The sequence below is a fragment of the Lepidochelys kempii genome, chromosome 1 (assembly GCF_965140265.1).
Source record: "Lepidochelys kempii isolate rLepKem1 chromosome 1, rLepKem1.hap2, whole genome shotgun sequence".
In the NCBI taxonomy this organism is placed as follows: Eukaryota; Metazoa; Chordata; order Testudines; family Cheloniidae; genus Lepidochelys; species Lepidochelys kempii.
Window position 1 is genome coordinate 268,166,362 of NC_133256.1, and position 15,425 is coordinate 268,181,786.

Genomic DNA, 15,425 nt, shown 5'->3' on the forward strand with positions numbered 1-15,425 from the left:
AAATCAATATATTTGAAAATGTAGAAAAACATCCAAAAATATTTAAATAAATGGTATTCTATTATTGTTTAACAGAGCGATTAAAATATTTTGATCGCTTGACCTAATGTAAACCTCATTCAGTGAGTGACAAGAACATGAAGCAGATTCTATTAGATTTTTTCCAGAGACTTTTTTTTTAAATGCTGAAGTTTCAGACTCATAACAAAGGAAGGATTAGTCCAGTGGTTTTCTAAGGGGTCTGCAAAATGTTGTTACCACAGAACAGTGGTTTCTACATATGTCTAAGATTTCCAAAGGGGTCCACACCTCGATTTGAAATTTTTTGGGGGGTCTGGAAGGGAAAAATGGTTGAAAACTACTGTGACAAAGCCCCAAGCCTGTATTGGTGGGTCCCACGCTTCTGGGCGGTTTCAGTGGCCTCAGAAACTCGGTAAGGCCCCAGTGTGACCTCCCTTTCTCAGTGTAGTGGCAAGAGTCACAGCCTATTGAGTTACTTTTATCACCGGCCAATATGGGAGATGGGAAGGGGGAATACCCCAGTCTCTGTTGCTCCGTAGAGCTAAGTAGGCGCAGTTCTGCCTCCTGCCTGGACTGAGTCCTACTTCCCTTCTCCAGGGGATCTCTGTAGAGCGTGGGGAGGAGGGTAACCTGGGCCCGCCCTCTACTCCAGGTTCCAGCCTAGGGACCCTAATGGTAGCAGCTGTTGATGGCTTTCCCTTCACCATTGACTCTGCTTTGATTCCCTGGGCCACTTCCCCAGTGGTCCCCTTTTCCTAGCTTCACCCTTACCTTAAGGTTCAGCAATGCTTCCTCTCCTCCAGCTCCTTTCACCTCAGCCTCCTGGAGGGCACTGGAAGGAGAGCTTTTAAACAGTATAAGTGGGACCTTGATTGGTTCCAGCTGTCTCCATTAGCCTAACGGCCTTAACTGGTTAATTGGCGTCAGGTGTCTTAATTGGCCTGGAGTAGCCTTTGTTTGGCTATCCAGGGAACAAGGGCCTGCTCATTCTGAAGGTTGATATACCTGCCTTCCAGCTCTCTCTTATATTCTTCTGGTCTGAATCTGTCACACTACTTAGCCAATAAGCGAAGAATGCACCCTATTTCAACTGTTCAGCAAAAAGTCCCTCTGGAGTATTTATTAAAAACTTCCGTAAAATGGCAGAAAGAAGTCTTGCTGAAGCATATGAGTATTTTACTAGATTACAATTCACTCATAACACTAATTAAAGAGGAAATTTACTGAGTGGAAAGTCAAGCAGACATGTCACCAGTAAGAGGCCAGAAATGTTCTTCAATCTCAAAACTAATATGATTTTCCCAAGTAAAAAGTGCATACACAAACTTCCAGGATTATATGCAATGCATCTGTGAAGAGTTTCACAAATCTCTGCATGAGCTTTGGGAAACTGACCTAAGACCTAGATAAATCTTTAGAATAAATTGGTACATTAATTGCCATTACCTGCTGCTAGCATAACAACATCATCTGAATTAAGTCAAGGAGAACTAGATTAAAATACCACGACCACTGAAGGTACATAATTTGCAGCTTCAAAAGACTTCTTGCCATTTAGCAAACACTTATTTCAGTCACTGTTTCTATACAAACAACTTAACCACTTGCTTTTATACAGTGTAGGTCTATAACGTGGTAGCTACCGTTATTTTTACTTCCATTTCCAAAGTACTTCCTCAGTCATTGGCATCAATTTAAATCAAACCATATGCATACTTTGGCATGTTCTCCTTCAATTACTCACAATGGCTCATTGTTCACTCACTACCTGAAACTCAAACACAAATTCTAACAAATTCATGAGTCTATTTCTAAGGCATCTCGATTCAAAGCTCTGTGCAGACAATTCCCTTCACCCACAATGATGGACACAGTACAAGACTCTGGAGTAGACAAGTGACTCAGCTCCTTGTGGGGAATTTTCCAGTGCAACAGCTCAATGGCATTTTCTTCAAGTGCCCTTCCTGTTAAAGAAGGATACCTCTTCAAATGCAGGTAAATCTGGAATGTATCATCAAAGCGTCATGCAATTCTGAATTCACTGGTAAGAAAGTACATTTTCCTCCAGGTAGAGTATTCCACCTAAGCAGAAGTGTTTAATTTAACAGGAACAGTAAGTGCCACACAGTAGAGTATGATTTTTCTAAAAAAGAAGAGGAGGACTTGTGGCACCTTAGAGACTAACCAATTTATTTGAGCATAAGCTTTCGTGAGCTACAGATGAAGTGAGCTGTAGCTCACGAAAGCTCATGCTCAAATAAATTGGTTAGTCTCTAAGGTGCCACAAGTCCTCCTCTTCTTTTTGCGAATACAGACTAACACGGCTGCTCCTCTGAAACCTGTGATTTTTCTGTTTTTAAAAATGTAACGTTAAAATTTGTTTAAAATGTCCTGCAAGCACGAAAACTCAGGAGAGAAAGGGATAAACCTGGGCCTTGTTTGAGCTAAACATAATTTGGTGTGCTAACAACACACCTGTAACAAGCTTCCTAACAGCACACTGGCACTACAACCATTGTTTGGACTGCACTTGCCTCAAGCAAGGCTAGTCAGCGATACAGTGCCAACATGGAGGGAAATAGCCGTTATAACAGCCTCAATAGCGCAAACACGTTTTCCACTGCCATCCCAAGGCATGCATGCCCCTACTTCGGTAGCCTGTCTGGTCTACTTTCTTCACTACACTGCACAGAGGTGAAGTTGACCAGAACCCATCTACCTGTATGCACATGCTGGTGAAGGTGACATACTACTTCTGTATGCAGTAGAGCTGTAGCCACGTCGGCCCCAGAATGTTAAAGAGAGAAGGTGGGTGAGGTAATATCTTTTATTGGACCAACTTCTGTTGGTGAGAGAGACAAGCTTTTGAGCTTAAAACAGAGCTCTTCTGCGGGTCTAGGAAAGACACTCTGGAGCCATAGCTAAATACAAGAGGGAAGCAGCATAGGTAGTTAGCCCATACTCTGAGGGATCATGCAAGGTAGAGTGGCCCATTAACACTAGAATGGACTCTCAGAACATGTGCCAACTAACAGACGTTGATCCAAAAAAAAGATATTACCTCACCCACCTTGTCTCTCTAATGCTATTTCTGTGGAACGGTAGTAAAAACACCAGAAGCTGCTGCCACCTTGGCTATGTCTACACTTCAGAGCTTACAGCAACACAGCTGTGCCACTAAAGCAGAGGTGGGCAAACTACGGCCCGCGGGCCACATCCGGCCTGCAGGACCCTCCTGCCCGGCCCCTGAACTCCTGGCCCAGGAGGCTAGCCCGCGGCCCCTTGCCTGTGGTTCCCCCTCCCCCGCAGCCTCAGCTCTCTGGGCGGCAGTGCAGCTGCAGAGCCACGGCCTGACCCGGTGCTCTGTGCTGCATGGTGGCGTGGCTGGCTCCAGCCGGGCGGCTCGGCTTCCTGTCCTGGTGCTCTAGGCAGTGCGGCTGTAGTGCTGCCAGCCACCACGGTAAAGGGGCAGGGAGCAGCGGAGATTGGATAGAGGGCAGGGGAGTTCGGGGTGGTGGTCAGGGGGTGGGGGTGTGGATAGTGGTCGGGGCAGTCAGAAGCCGGGGAATGGGGGGTTGAATGGGGGCAGGGTCCCAGGGGGCAGTCAGGAAGGAGAGGGGGGGTTGGATGGGGAGGCAGGGGGCAGACAGGGGCAGGGGTTCTGGGGGCGGTCAGGGAGAAGTGGCGGTTGGATGGGGTGGGAGTCCAAGGGGTGGGAGTCCAAGGGGGGGCAGTCAGGAATGAGATGAGGAGGTGGATGAGGCTGTGGGGGGCAGTCGAGGCAGGGGATCCGGGGGCGGTCAGGGGGCAAGAAGTGGGGGAGAGGTTGGATAGGGAGCGGGGATCAGGCCACGCCTGGCTGTTTGGGGGAGATACAGCCTCCCCTAACCAGCCCTCCCTACAATTTTGGAAACCCGATGTGGCCCTCAGGCCAAAAAGTTTGCCCACCCCTGCACTAAAGCCTTGCTGCTGGAAGACATGCAGCATAGTACTCTTTGTTGGCAGGAGAGAGCTCTCCTCCAGACAAAATAAAACCACCCCCAATGAGAGGCGGTAGCTTTGTTGCTGGGAGCTTTTCGTCGTCAAAACTTTTGTCGGTCAGGGGTGTGTTTTTTTCACACTCCCTGACCAACAAAAGTTTTAACCACAAAAGCACAGTGTAGGCATAGCCCTAGTTTACTATCGGGCCCTCATCTGTGAAGTTGAACCAGCGCCACCACAGATGGGATTTTGTTGCTAAAATCCTCTAGTGTAGACATAGTCACTGCAGATGGACTGAGCCCAGGTTTGGAATAAACCAATTAAATGGATGGGAAATGTGAACTAGATCTTTAATTACTGACCCACATTTATCACAGAGGAAGTTTTCAGTATGAAACAAAAGACTGAAAACTACTTACCTTCAAGAAAAGAGATATTTTTATTCTGACAGTATGATGTCACTTCAAATGTGCATAGCATGAAAGGGAATGATCCCAGAGGGAGATCATTTTAAATAAACTAATCGCAGCAACTGGTCTGATGTCATCTGGATTGACTGGCAGTTCTCACAGAAAAGGAGGGAAGGGAGGCAAAGGGTATAAAAATTCCTATCACACTACTTCCAGATACTCTACCCACCAGAGACAGGAAAATCTAGGTAAGATATTACGCTCTATATTTAATAGGTGAGGCACTACATAAAGGGTAACTGAATTCTTCTTTTGTAACTCAATTCACACCCACATTATCAAAACGTTGTAGCTAGTTTTAAACGATATATTTTCTGTATAATCCAGTTTATTTTCAGTAAAAATAGTAATAAATAATAATATAATAATCTTCACTTTGAATTTCAATGAGAAAAGCTCTTAAGTATGTAAGTCACTGGACAACGGGATTTAGGTGCTTTTTAAAACTCTCTGTCCTCTATTGCAGTGATTTCAACTTTTTTTCATTTGTGGACCCCTAAAAAATTTCAAATGGAATTGCAGATCCTTTGAGAATCTATTCCCCTTATACACAGTTGAATTCTGTTAAGTCATTTTTGTCTTTCATGTCTTTCACGGAGCCCTTAGACACTGTCCGCAGACCCCCAGGGGTTTGTGGATTGCAGGTTGAGAACCATTGCTCTATTGTGTTTTGACAATAACCAGTGTAAAATACAGATCATATTTTTTTGATTGCACTGAGTTTCATTAGAGTTTCTTCTGGTGCACTTCTTGAAGGTTTTTTTATTATGTGTCCATTATGGGTGGATCTGTCAGTTTCCATTAGCTTGGACAACCTCCCGGAGCAATCCAATGGCTAAGAAGTCCCATTAATTTTAAGTAAAAAAAAAGAATTTAGCACCGCTTTATAGTGAGTATCCATTAAAAGATTACAGGCTATGTCAAAGGACAAGCAACGAATAGGCCTGGAGGGGTGAGGCCACTGGGAGAAGAGTGGTAAGAATCATAATGAGTTAATGCATGCTCTCATTCACAGTACGTGTGGCAAAACGTTCAGCTTCCCAGTCCTCTCACCCATAACATTCAAAGATGACACTTGTGCTCCTAGAGATACCACTAATGGTAAGAATGCATTTATGGGGGTGAGGGAAATGACCTAGATATGGTCTGATTTTAAATGATACTGACCAATCTGTCACTTGGACAGTTATAGGGTTTGTATAACTTGTCTGGGATTTCTGTACCAGCCTGTAGAGAATCTCCCCCACTCTCCCCAAATGACACATTTTAACCAGGTAATAGCTAGAAAATCTAGTAAGGGAATTATAAAGCTGAGGAGTACATTTCTTGTGTGGGAACATACACATGAAGCTTTCAGTATTTTGATGAAAGATTCCAAAACCCATCATTTGTGCAACTTCATCATTAGAATGGGATCCTGTTAAAATGGGATCCTCTTATATAGATTGTGCCCCTTCAAGAGAGACAGAAATATTGTCTTTATTACTTACATAGCATTTTTCATCTTCATGAAGCTTTTTAAAAAATCAGTAACTAAATCTCTCAATCTATCTTCATTATAATGCAAGTTCTAACTCAGATAATTAAACAACACTTCTCACTCATTTAATTTTATGCAAAGGGAACACCAAAGTTTACATACATACACATACTCTCTCTCTCTCACTTTCAGCCATGGGAGTTATTGTTAAGAGCTTCTTTTGGTTAATGTTTTCATTCAATATCAGTGTTAGGCTGAGATGCTTTCACCTAAAATAGCCATGTTGAAATAAAACAGTTTGCTTCCTGGGGTCTTTCTCTTCTTCCTCTCACCATCCCCTCTATGGATTTTGTACATTGCTTCTTGTAAATAAATCAAGAGAGAAAAAAAAACATCCTGCATCAGTGAAAAAAAAAGTGTTGATGATTTCCCATATTATGGGTAACAACCACTGGGCTTGTATTCTGATAGCCTGGGACAAATCACAAAGTCCATCCTTGCACTTAGCATCAGGTTGTAATTTTACAAATTTTATTCGCTTTTGAGAGAGAGCCTTCTTCATGTCAAAATGTCAGATGATCATCTAAAATAGGGTGACCTAAAAGGGACATGTCAAATTAAAATATTAAAAATATTCCTTACAGCTAACACAGACTTAGATTATTAAAAATGAAAGTATTTTTAAAACTTTATTTTTGATCATTTACACTTTCGCATTTTTCTCAGCCTGGACAAAAACTAGAGTAGTCAGTATCATTTTTGTTTCTTAATTTCATTTTCTGGTTACCATAAGTAACAGGATGTTGCAATGTTTCAGATACAAAACTTCAGGAGAAATTATTTTACATTGTTTATTATTTATTTTTATATGTTCAATTGCACAGTGTGCCTGTCACAATATCTCTAGTTTCCAATGGGACTATAGACAATGTAGGGTAAATAGTAATATAATAATCTTCACTTCAATGGGAGTAGGGTTTATTTTAGGACTAGATTCTAATACAAGCTGTATTTGTTTGTGAAGTTCTTCTACTTCCAGGCCACTCACTAAGACTTTCTAAATCACTTGTTCCCTCTTTGCCCCTGAAAACGGAGAGCAAACTTACTTTTAAACATATTTTAAGAATAGTTAAACCTCTGATTCTTGCTCAATGGTTTGCTTGAACATGTCAAGGTTCAGTAGGTATACATTGCTGTAATCATAAAACATTGAGTATTACATGCATGAAAAAGGTAATTTTACTGTGATAACTGCAAGTAGTGTGTGTTGGAAATTGAAAACAATTCTAGGATTACCAAGAAACTTTTATATTCCTTTGATGCACATATGTAACTCACACTGATGTGTTGCCTCTCTTTCCATTCTAATTTGTCCCACGCAGTCAAGTGCAAGCCATGTTTGCTGTCACCAGCAATGAGTTGGTTAAACACTGTCTAAACCAGTGGTTCTCAAACTTTTGTATTGGTGATCCCTTTCACATAGCAAGCCTCTGAGTGTGACCCCCATCCTTATAAATTAAAAACACTTTTTAATATATTTAACACCATTATAAATGCTGGAGGAAAAGCAGGACTTGGGGTGGAAGCTGACAGCTCATGACCCCCCCCCCCATGTAATAACCTCGCGACCCCCTGAGGGGGTCCCGACCCCCAGTTTGAGAACCCCTGGTCTAAACTGAGAAGACCAACTCTGAGTCTTGTGTGCAATTGAAACTCAGATTAAGCCTACAGTAAAAAAATAATAAATAAACGTAAAAATTGAAGGCAGATAAGAAATCCAACAATTGTGCAACGTTGTGTGACAGGAAGATTATTACAGGAGGGAGTTTCCTAGTTCCAGAAAGCAGACAGTAAATCAGAGGTGAGCTGTCTCCCCAACAATACATAAATCTACTGTAGCTTTTCATAATAACCACATAGCACTACAGTGTTCTTTGCAAATTATGACAAACAACATAGTAATAACAAATGAAACTACCATGCTAAAAGCTTTCCTTGACTTATTACAATAGCAACTAAAATCAGGTTATTTCTGCTGATGCATCATGAGGCAAATGACTCAGGGTTTCTCCAGTAAATCTCTAAAATATGGGGGCTCTTCGATAAAACTAACATTTTCTATTACCACAATTTTACTACCCAGAAAAATCTTCTCCAGTCCCAATCTTCAATTTTAAGATTTAGCTAACTGAGCAATATCACTTTAAAATAACATTTAATACCTTCTCCAGACTAACATGTTTTAAGAGCTTTTCTTAAAACACTGGAATGCTGGAATGCTTTCCTCCAAAGCTGAAGATGCTGCTATGTGAAAAGAACGCTACCAGAGATTACATCACCTTGAGTACAGCCTTTAAAAGCACCCTCAATAAAAACATTACTGCATTTTCACTGTAGTGACAGCAAAGGCCAAAATGAGCAGTGGCCAAACCCAAAGCAAAACAATTAATTTTTAAGTCTATATTAAAAAAAAAAGTTAAAAACTCACAGAGAGTGCAGTCTTTGTCTCCCGGAAAAGGGAATTCCATTTCTCTCCCCTATACTCTTCCCATGTGAGAATCTCTCCCACCTCCCTGTTTCTTTCCACTTGTGCCTCCAGGGTGACCCACGCAGAAGATGAGAAGTAACAGTCAATGTAATTGCACCTGTGCTCCTGCACAGTAGCATTTTCCAGGCAGCATCAGTAGAAGCAGTTTGAAACTTACCAGGACAGTGCAATTTTTCCTCTCTAATGTTGCTTTATAACTGGGGGAAGGGAGAAGCGGATGATGGATTGTTAAAAGCTTTTAAAAAGATACTGCTTAAAAGAATTACTGCACTTCAACGTTAGATAAAAGCCATTAAAAAGGCTTTCCAAGCAACAGTATTTAAAAGTATTGGTCATACTCTGTTGGCTGGTAATCATCTCATTTGATTTGATTGTCATCCAGCAAATCGCTCACAACGCAAAGCTAATATTAGACAATGATTTTGAGACAGCGAAAGAAAGTCATTTAAATTTACTACTCCATTTTGTCTGTAATGGGTAGTATATAGTACTTTGTTTCTTCAGTACTTCAGCAGAAAAGCTAAAGCAATATATAGCTTAAATGCAGCATCCAAAGCAGTCCTTGGATCCATTTACCTTTCCTCTCATTATTCCAGGAAAATTTCTGATATACAACATACCTCAATTACATGGTGTGTCTAACTGCACTGAAAGGGTTAAGTAAGTTCCACACCATTGTAACTGTGAGAAGATAAAGCTCTTGGAATTTTTCCTTACACGGATTCTGCAAGTAGCTGCATGTTATTGCCACCACAGAAGTACCTTATAAAGAAATGTTAAGATAATGTATATTTAAGGAATACAAGACAGAGCTCTCATATTCATTAGCACTGAGGCCACAATACTATTTCCCCACTTAAAACAGGGGCTGCAGGGTACAGTCTGAAGCTTTCATGACAAAGACATAAGTGGAGAATCATAATTAAAAGAGTACAACAAAAAGTGCTAAGTGCATCATTGATAGAGGGTAAAAGGAACAGAGGCAGGTAAAGGAGGATACTGCTGGATGTTCCCAAAATCTGTACCTGGGGCTTGATGCAAGAAGTTTAGGAATGTGCAAACATCCAACCCCATATTCCTTACATGAGCAAAACTCAACTGAGTAAGGAGCCACTGGCTAGTTTGCAGTAGCTCGATGAGCTGAACTTTTTTTAAACCGGAGTCAGTCTAAACCAACGTAACACCTTCTGAGTCTGCAGACAGCATTAAACAATAGCTCTGAGGTGTGACCTTCCCTTATCCATCTCAGTTGGTATTAACTCTGAATCCCAACAATCAATTAAATTTCAACATTGTTATCAATTTCACTATTAAGCAAAACACATGAGAAGAAAGAGGGACAATCCCATTATGATGATTAAGGTCTGGTCTACACTACAGAGTTAAGTTGACCTAATTATGTCAGTAACTACACTACAACTTTGCTGCTACTGATGTAAGTGCCCTGCTACACCAACATAATAACTTCACCTCCAAAAGAGGTGTAGGGCTTACGTCGGTGTAATTTAGGGTGACACAGTGTCCGTACATAGACTGAGGATTATTTACATGGGCTGTTGGCTGTCATTCTTGTCAATTTCAGGGCTCTGTGCTGGAGCCATACAATTGACAAGAAAACCTGGCTCCCAGCTCCCCACTGGGAGCCCAACAACTGTCCAGATTCTGGGTGCAGAGCTCCCTGCTGGGAACCAAGGCAGCTGCTGAGCTCATGGCAGGAAGCAGGGAGCTGAGAGCCCAGGAGGGCAGCTGTGCTCCTGGCAGGGAGCCTGGGGGACAAGCAGGCTCCCAGAGGGGAGCAGGGAGCCAAGACACCAGGATCTCAGCCTCCCACACTGCCCCTCTTAAGTCAGTGGAAGCATTCCTTGTGAGGATGCGTGCCACCAACAAGAGGGTAGTGTGGACATGAACCACTGCAGTAATTACTGCTCTGACTGTAAGTCTACCTAACATAGGTCGACTTAAGTTTGCAGTGTAGACATGTCCTTATAAGGGAATGTACTGTGAGTGCTGTCTCACCATGGTGTTGCAAGGAAGCAGATGTGTTGGTAGCACTTGGGAGAGCACCATTATTTCTCTCCTCCCCAAAATTTGATCCCTGAGGATTGAGGTCTAACACACTGGTATCATTGTTAGGATATAATAGAGATCCTGTGCTGCAAAATATAAGCTATTACAAAACATAGGAGGGTTGGCAAAACAAAGAGCCAAAAAAACAAAAAAACACCAGCAGAAGCTTTCTGGAAGGTTAAACAGCCAAGCAGGAAATATCTTGCAGGGCCCCAAACTGCTGTTACCTGACCTAGTGCCTCAAGGCAGGCATTTTTCAAAAAGCACACATCTAGGAGGATATGTAATATCTGCAGCCAAAGAGCTAAAGATGGATTCTCAATTGTCTACTTCAAGAACACAGAAACAGTTTTTTTCAGGGGGTTTCTGAATTTGATTTAACTAGAATATGAACCATTTCATTCACATCTGAAATACAACCAATATACTATAAGCACAGAAAAGTTACAGAACTATATGCCAAAATGTTTAATTTAGCAACAAGCAGAGTCCTACTAACTGCTAACCTTTGCAGCCCCTGAGGGCTAGGTGTCCCAATGGATTGCACAGTGTGTAGTTTTGATTGTATAAGAAATCTTGAGAGAAAGAGCTCAGGTTACATTACTGTTGACTGTTTCTGAGAGGGAACGAGACAAGGAATAATACCTAATACATTTTAGATTTTTATATATACCTCTAACATTTTTCCCATCTCTCTTCCCTTTGAGAGTCTACTTGTAGAAAATTCAGCTTAATAGCTAGTCAATTTCAGACCGTGAGTTAAAATAGTTCAAGTACTAAACATGCCTCTGAATCCTCCTGCCAATTTTTGTGGTATTAGAATCACATTTTCTAATATTTAAAACTTGTATTTACCTTATTTTCTCTCCCTATTGCTGTGTGAAAGGTCCACACAAACAGGGCGAAATGACTGCCTAGAAAAAGAGAAACCATGAAAACCGAATGCACACAAAACACGGTCAAATGCATGAAGTAAACAAAACGGGAGAAAAATAATTTTTCCCTTCTTTCAATTATCATAATCTTAGATGATGCTTGTAAGAATGGTCGGTAACACATTTTTTACAGAAGTGTAAATTTTAAGTTGGCTTTATTTTGTTATGGAATCCTGCAATGGGTTTATAAAATGGGAAGAGAGCAAGATTATTTCTTCCTTATCCTTTCTAGTATGTGGTGTCACCATAAAGCGACCTACTGAGGTCCCTTCCAGTTCTATGTTTCTATGACATCATAAGACTCTTATAGTTAGTGTGCTCTCAACTGCTATTGTTAAGATTTCCATCCCTTCCAATCTTGAGACTCCTTCTGGCTGAAGATTTCTATGTTTGGTTTCTGTCAAAAAGAGAACTCTTTTGAAGCTGTGAGCCTAACAGATTTCAGGGATTTTTGAATGAGAGGCGGGTAGTGTAGACTTTCCCCACAGTAATAAAAAAAATCTTGACTTGTTTTAAAAACAAAACAAACACCTGTTCTAGCACAGCTGAAACTGGGTGGGAAACAACTTTCATTGGGAATAGTGTGAGTGGGTTGGTAAAAACTGGTTTTGACTGAACAAGTGATGAGGGATTCAAAAATTCACTTTATCCACTAATTGCAGTTTAACCAACATTTTAACCAAAGGAAAGCTGTGCTGCACATGTGCATGGCTATTTTATCTATGTAGAAAACATGTATATCTTCAAAGGGGGTGAATTAAAGCTTGCTCCATTATACCATGAAAAGGTAGAGCCTTACACTAGGATTTTTCTGAATTTCACTAGGATCCAATAAGCTTTCTGTGACAAATGAATATCAAAATGTCAAAGCTGCGCTTCCACCATGTCAATCAACACCATGTAGTTTCCTGGCTGGATGCTTGAAGTGTAGCCATCACAGTGTTCTTCTTGAACCTATGATATTTGGCATATTTGTCTAGCTTCTCAAGGTATAAATATTTTTTGATTTCTTGAAAGCTGCAAAAGAGATGGAATAGACTCAAATTTTTCAGATTACAGAATAGGCCTTATATTTCTACAGGAAAAGAAAATTGATGGCAGTTTATATCATGATTTACAGGCTTTGCTTGAATTAAATGTGGTTTTGGATATTCTATACATTCTATGGTATGGCATTCTTTTATCCATTGTTTTCAAGACTGCGAAGAGGGTCATTTACCACCAGCGCCACCCAGTGGTCAGGCAGGACTTGGCAAATCCTCTTCTTTCCTGGAACTCCTGTTGATAGCCGTGATCTGGCCCTGCAGTAACTCAGCCATCTGGCCAGGTCACACATTCCAGCCCATGAAAGAAAGTAAGTCTTTGGATGCCTGAAAGAGCTTTGGGGCCTTCTTCTTAGGTCAGGGACTTGGGGTCTGGACCCTTGTGTGTCTAGAGCCTTCTCCAGTTTGGTTGCCTGCTGAGGATAGACTCCTACCGTTGTCACCTCTTTAGGGATTATTTGGGGAAACTGGGCCCACTATTTCCTTTGGGCTCTGATCCAGGGCTCAATGATTGGCAGCAAGGTCCTACACCTTGGGGTGCTATGCAACTGCCTCCCCGGATCACTTCCTACTGGAGTCCCATTTTTCCCCACAGGGTAAATTAAAGAACTGAACAAACAAACAAAGTTTATGACCTTCAAAAATAATCATCAGCCCCTCCTTTGCAGGCTTGGTCAAGTCAGTATTGGCAGGCCTCAGTTAGCAAGAGCTCCTGCGGTGCTCCTTCCCAAGAGCTCAGAGCACAGGTCTGTTCCCTTCCACTATCCACCTCAATTGAGCTGGCCTGCCCTCCTTTTGAGTTCCTCCTCTAAGCTCTGCATACATTGCAGGAGTGGTGGGGTGGGGCTGCCTGGACCCAGGGCAACTACTTAACTCCTTCCTTACTGGTGCGGGAGTTGTATGCCCTGTCACAAGGACTCATTTCTGGTGGTGGGTTTCTTCCACTCCTGCAAGAAGAAAGAGAGTTTCCTCCCAGTCCTACAGATTTCTTTTCTGCACACAGATATCTATTTTCCAAGGTGTATGAGTCTGTCTGTATTAGGAATAGGTCTGAACTAAAATATATAGCTCAAATGCAAGATCTTTTTAATGGGTGGAGTTCCAGATGTGAACTTGCATGTTCAAAATCTCACTGCATAGCCAAACTTCCTCCCAGTTCAGGGGGTTAGTGTTCAATTATAAAATGAGGCTTGAGCTGTGAACTTTGATTTGTGGTTTTGATTCTCTGTACCTTTGGTCCTCTGGACCCAGCTTCCAAAACTTCTCTTTGATATAGAACAGACTTTCCTCTGGGATCTGAACTGTGATAGGAGAAAAAGAAATCTTACACATCCATACAACCAAAGTGTAACAGTTGGCGCTTGATGGAGGTAGCACATAGTGGTTAGAGGATAGTAGGGGAGCCCAGGCCCTCCCACTGTACCAGACTCTGGCCCAGGGCCATCTGAGAGTAGCCAAGGTCAGGCACCCCGGAGCACCTTAAGACAGTCCTCCCTCGGCCACTTCCTACATCATTTACTTGTAGGGCCACTTCCTATGCACTTTCAGGCATACACTCTATAGTTCAAGCTTTTTCAGTCTATAATCAAGATAACACAAAACAAACACAATGCCTTTAGTCTGCCTGATTCTAGCGCAGCGGCTCTCAAACTTTTTTTACTGGTGACCCTTTCACACAGCAAGCCTCTGAGTGTGACCCCCCCTAATAAATTAAAAACACTTTTTTAATATATTTAACACCATTATAAATGCTGGAAGCAAAGCAGGGTTTGGGGTGCACGTTGACAGCTCCTGACACCCCATGTAATAACCTCACGACCCCCGGGGGTCATGGCCCCCAGTTTGAGAACCCCTGTCCTAGTGGGTCGGTTCCTCTCTTCGTAGAGGAGCAGCTTCTGCGTCCTTCCTCAGGAGCTCCCAAGGCCAGGTTCTTCTCCCTGCCTGGCCAGCTCCCTTCTGAACAGTATGGGCACCTTTTAAGTCCCACTGGAGTAGGCTCTGTAGGGGCAGCTGGGTGGGGTTGTCTGGGCCCAGAGTTGTTCCTTAACCTTTTCATTCCCAGTGCGGGCTTTATACATCCCATCGCAGAATGTTTTTACTCCCTCCTCCAAACTTTGAGGTTGAAGAGGGGACAGGATTATATCAGTTACATGAAACAATTAAGTCTGGTACGAAGTTGTATTATCTAATTTGGGGATTCTGAATAAATTAACAGTGAATACTAGACTAGACAGAATTAAAGTCGTATTGCTGAACAGACATCCACTAGATCTAGAATAAGAGTTCAGAGTTTTTAATTTGTATTTAAGCAGTAAACGGAGTCAGCAAGCAGAAAGGAAACAAAAGAAGCTCCAACAGATGAGGAAAAGCAGCAGAAAATATTCTTTCCTATAGATTCTCTGTCTCCAGAATCTCAGCTGGAAATATTTTCCAAGGGTGGACTGACACTATAAAAAGGGAGGGACAAACACCCCAAGGACCCCTCCTCTCTCTCTGTCCATCAATTCACTGCACCATAAAGGACAAAGGAAGCAGCCAGTGAACTGCAGAAGGGGTTCTGACCTAAAAAGTCTGGTCAAGACTGCTAAGAGCATGTGGTGAGAAAACCATGCTTTGAATTTAACATACTTTGCTAAGTTAGGCACTAGTTGTTTTAGCTTTTGTAATAAATATAAAGGGAAGGGTAAACACCTTTAAAATCCCTCCTGGCCAGAGGAAAAACCCTTTCACCTGTAAAGGGTTAAGAAGCTAGGATAACCTCGCTGGCACCTGACCAAAATGACCAATGAGGAGACAGGATACTTTCAAAGCTGGAAGGTGGGGAGAAACAAAGGTTCTCTCTGTCTGTGTGATGCTTTTGCCGGGAAAAGAAAAGGCATG

General features: G+C 42.1%; 1 protein-coding gene across 7 annotated transcripts in view; it reads right to left on the minus strand.

The window, feature by feature from the left end:
• VEZT (vezatin, adherens junctions transmembrane protein) overlaps positions 1–15,425 on the minus strand; it is a 98,982-nt gene that overhangs the window by 75,629 nt on the left and 7,928 nt on the right. For 3 of the 7 annotated variants that reach the window (XM_073327504.1, XM_073327505.1, XM_073327506.1), the window contains exons 2-3: positions 13,777–13,846; positions 11,423–11,481 (exon numbers count right to left, since the gene is read on the minus strand). The exons of the other annotated variants lie outside the window; for them this stretch is intronic. In XM_073327504.1, coding sequence (XP_073183605.1) covers positions 11,423–11,481; positions 13,777–13,846 — 129 coding nt within the window. The remainder of the gene's footprint in view (positions 1–11,422; positions 11,482–13,776; positions 13,847–15,425) is intronic. 7 annotated transcript variants of the gene reach the window in all.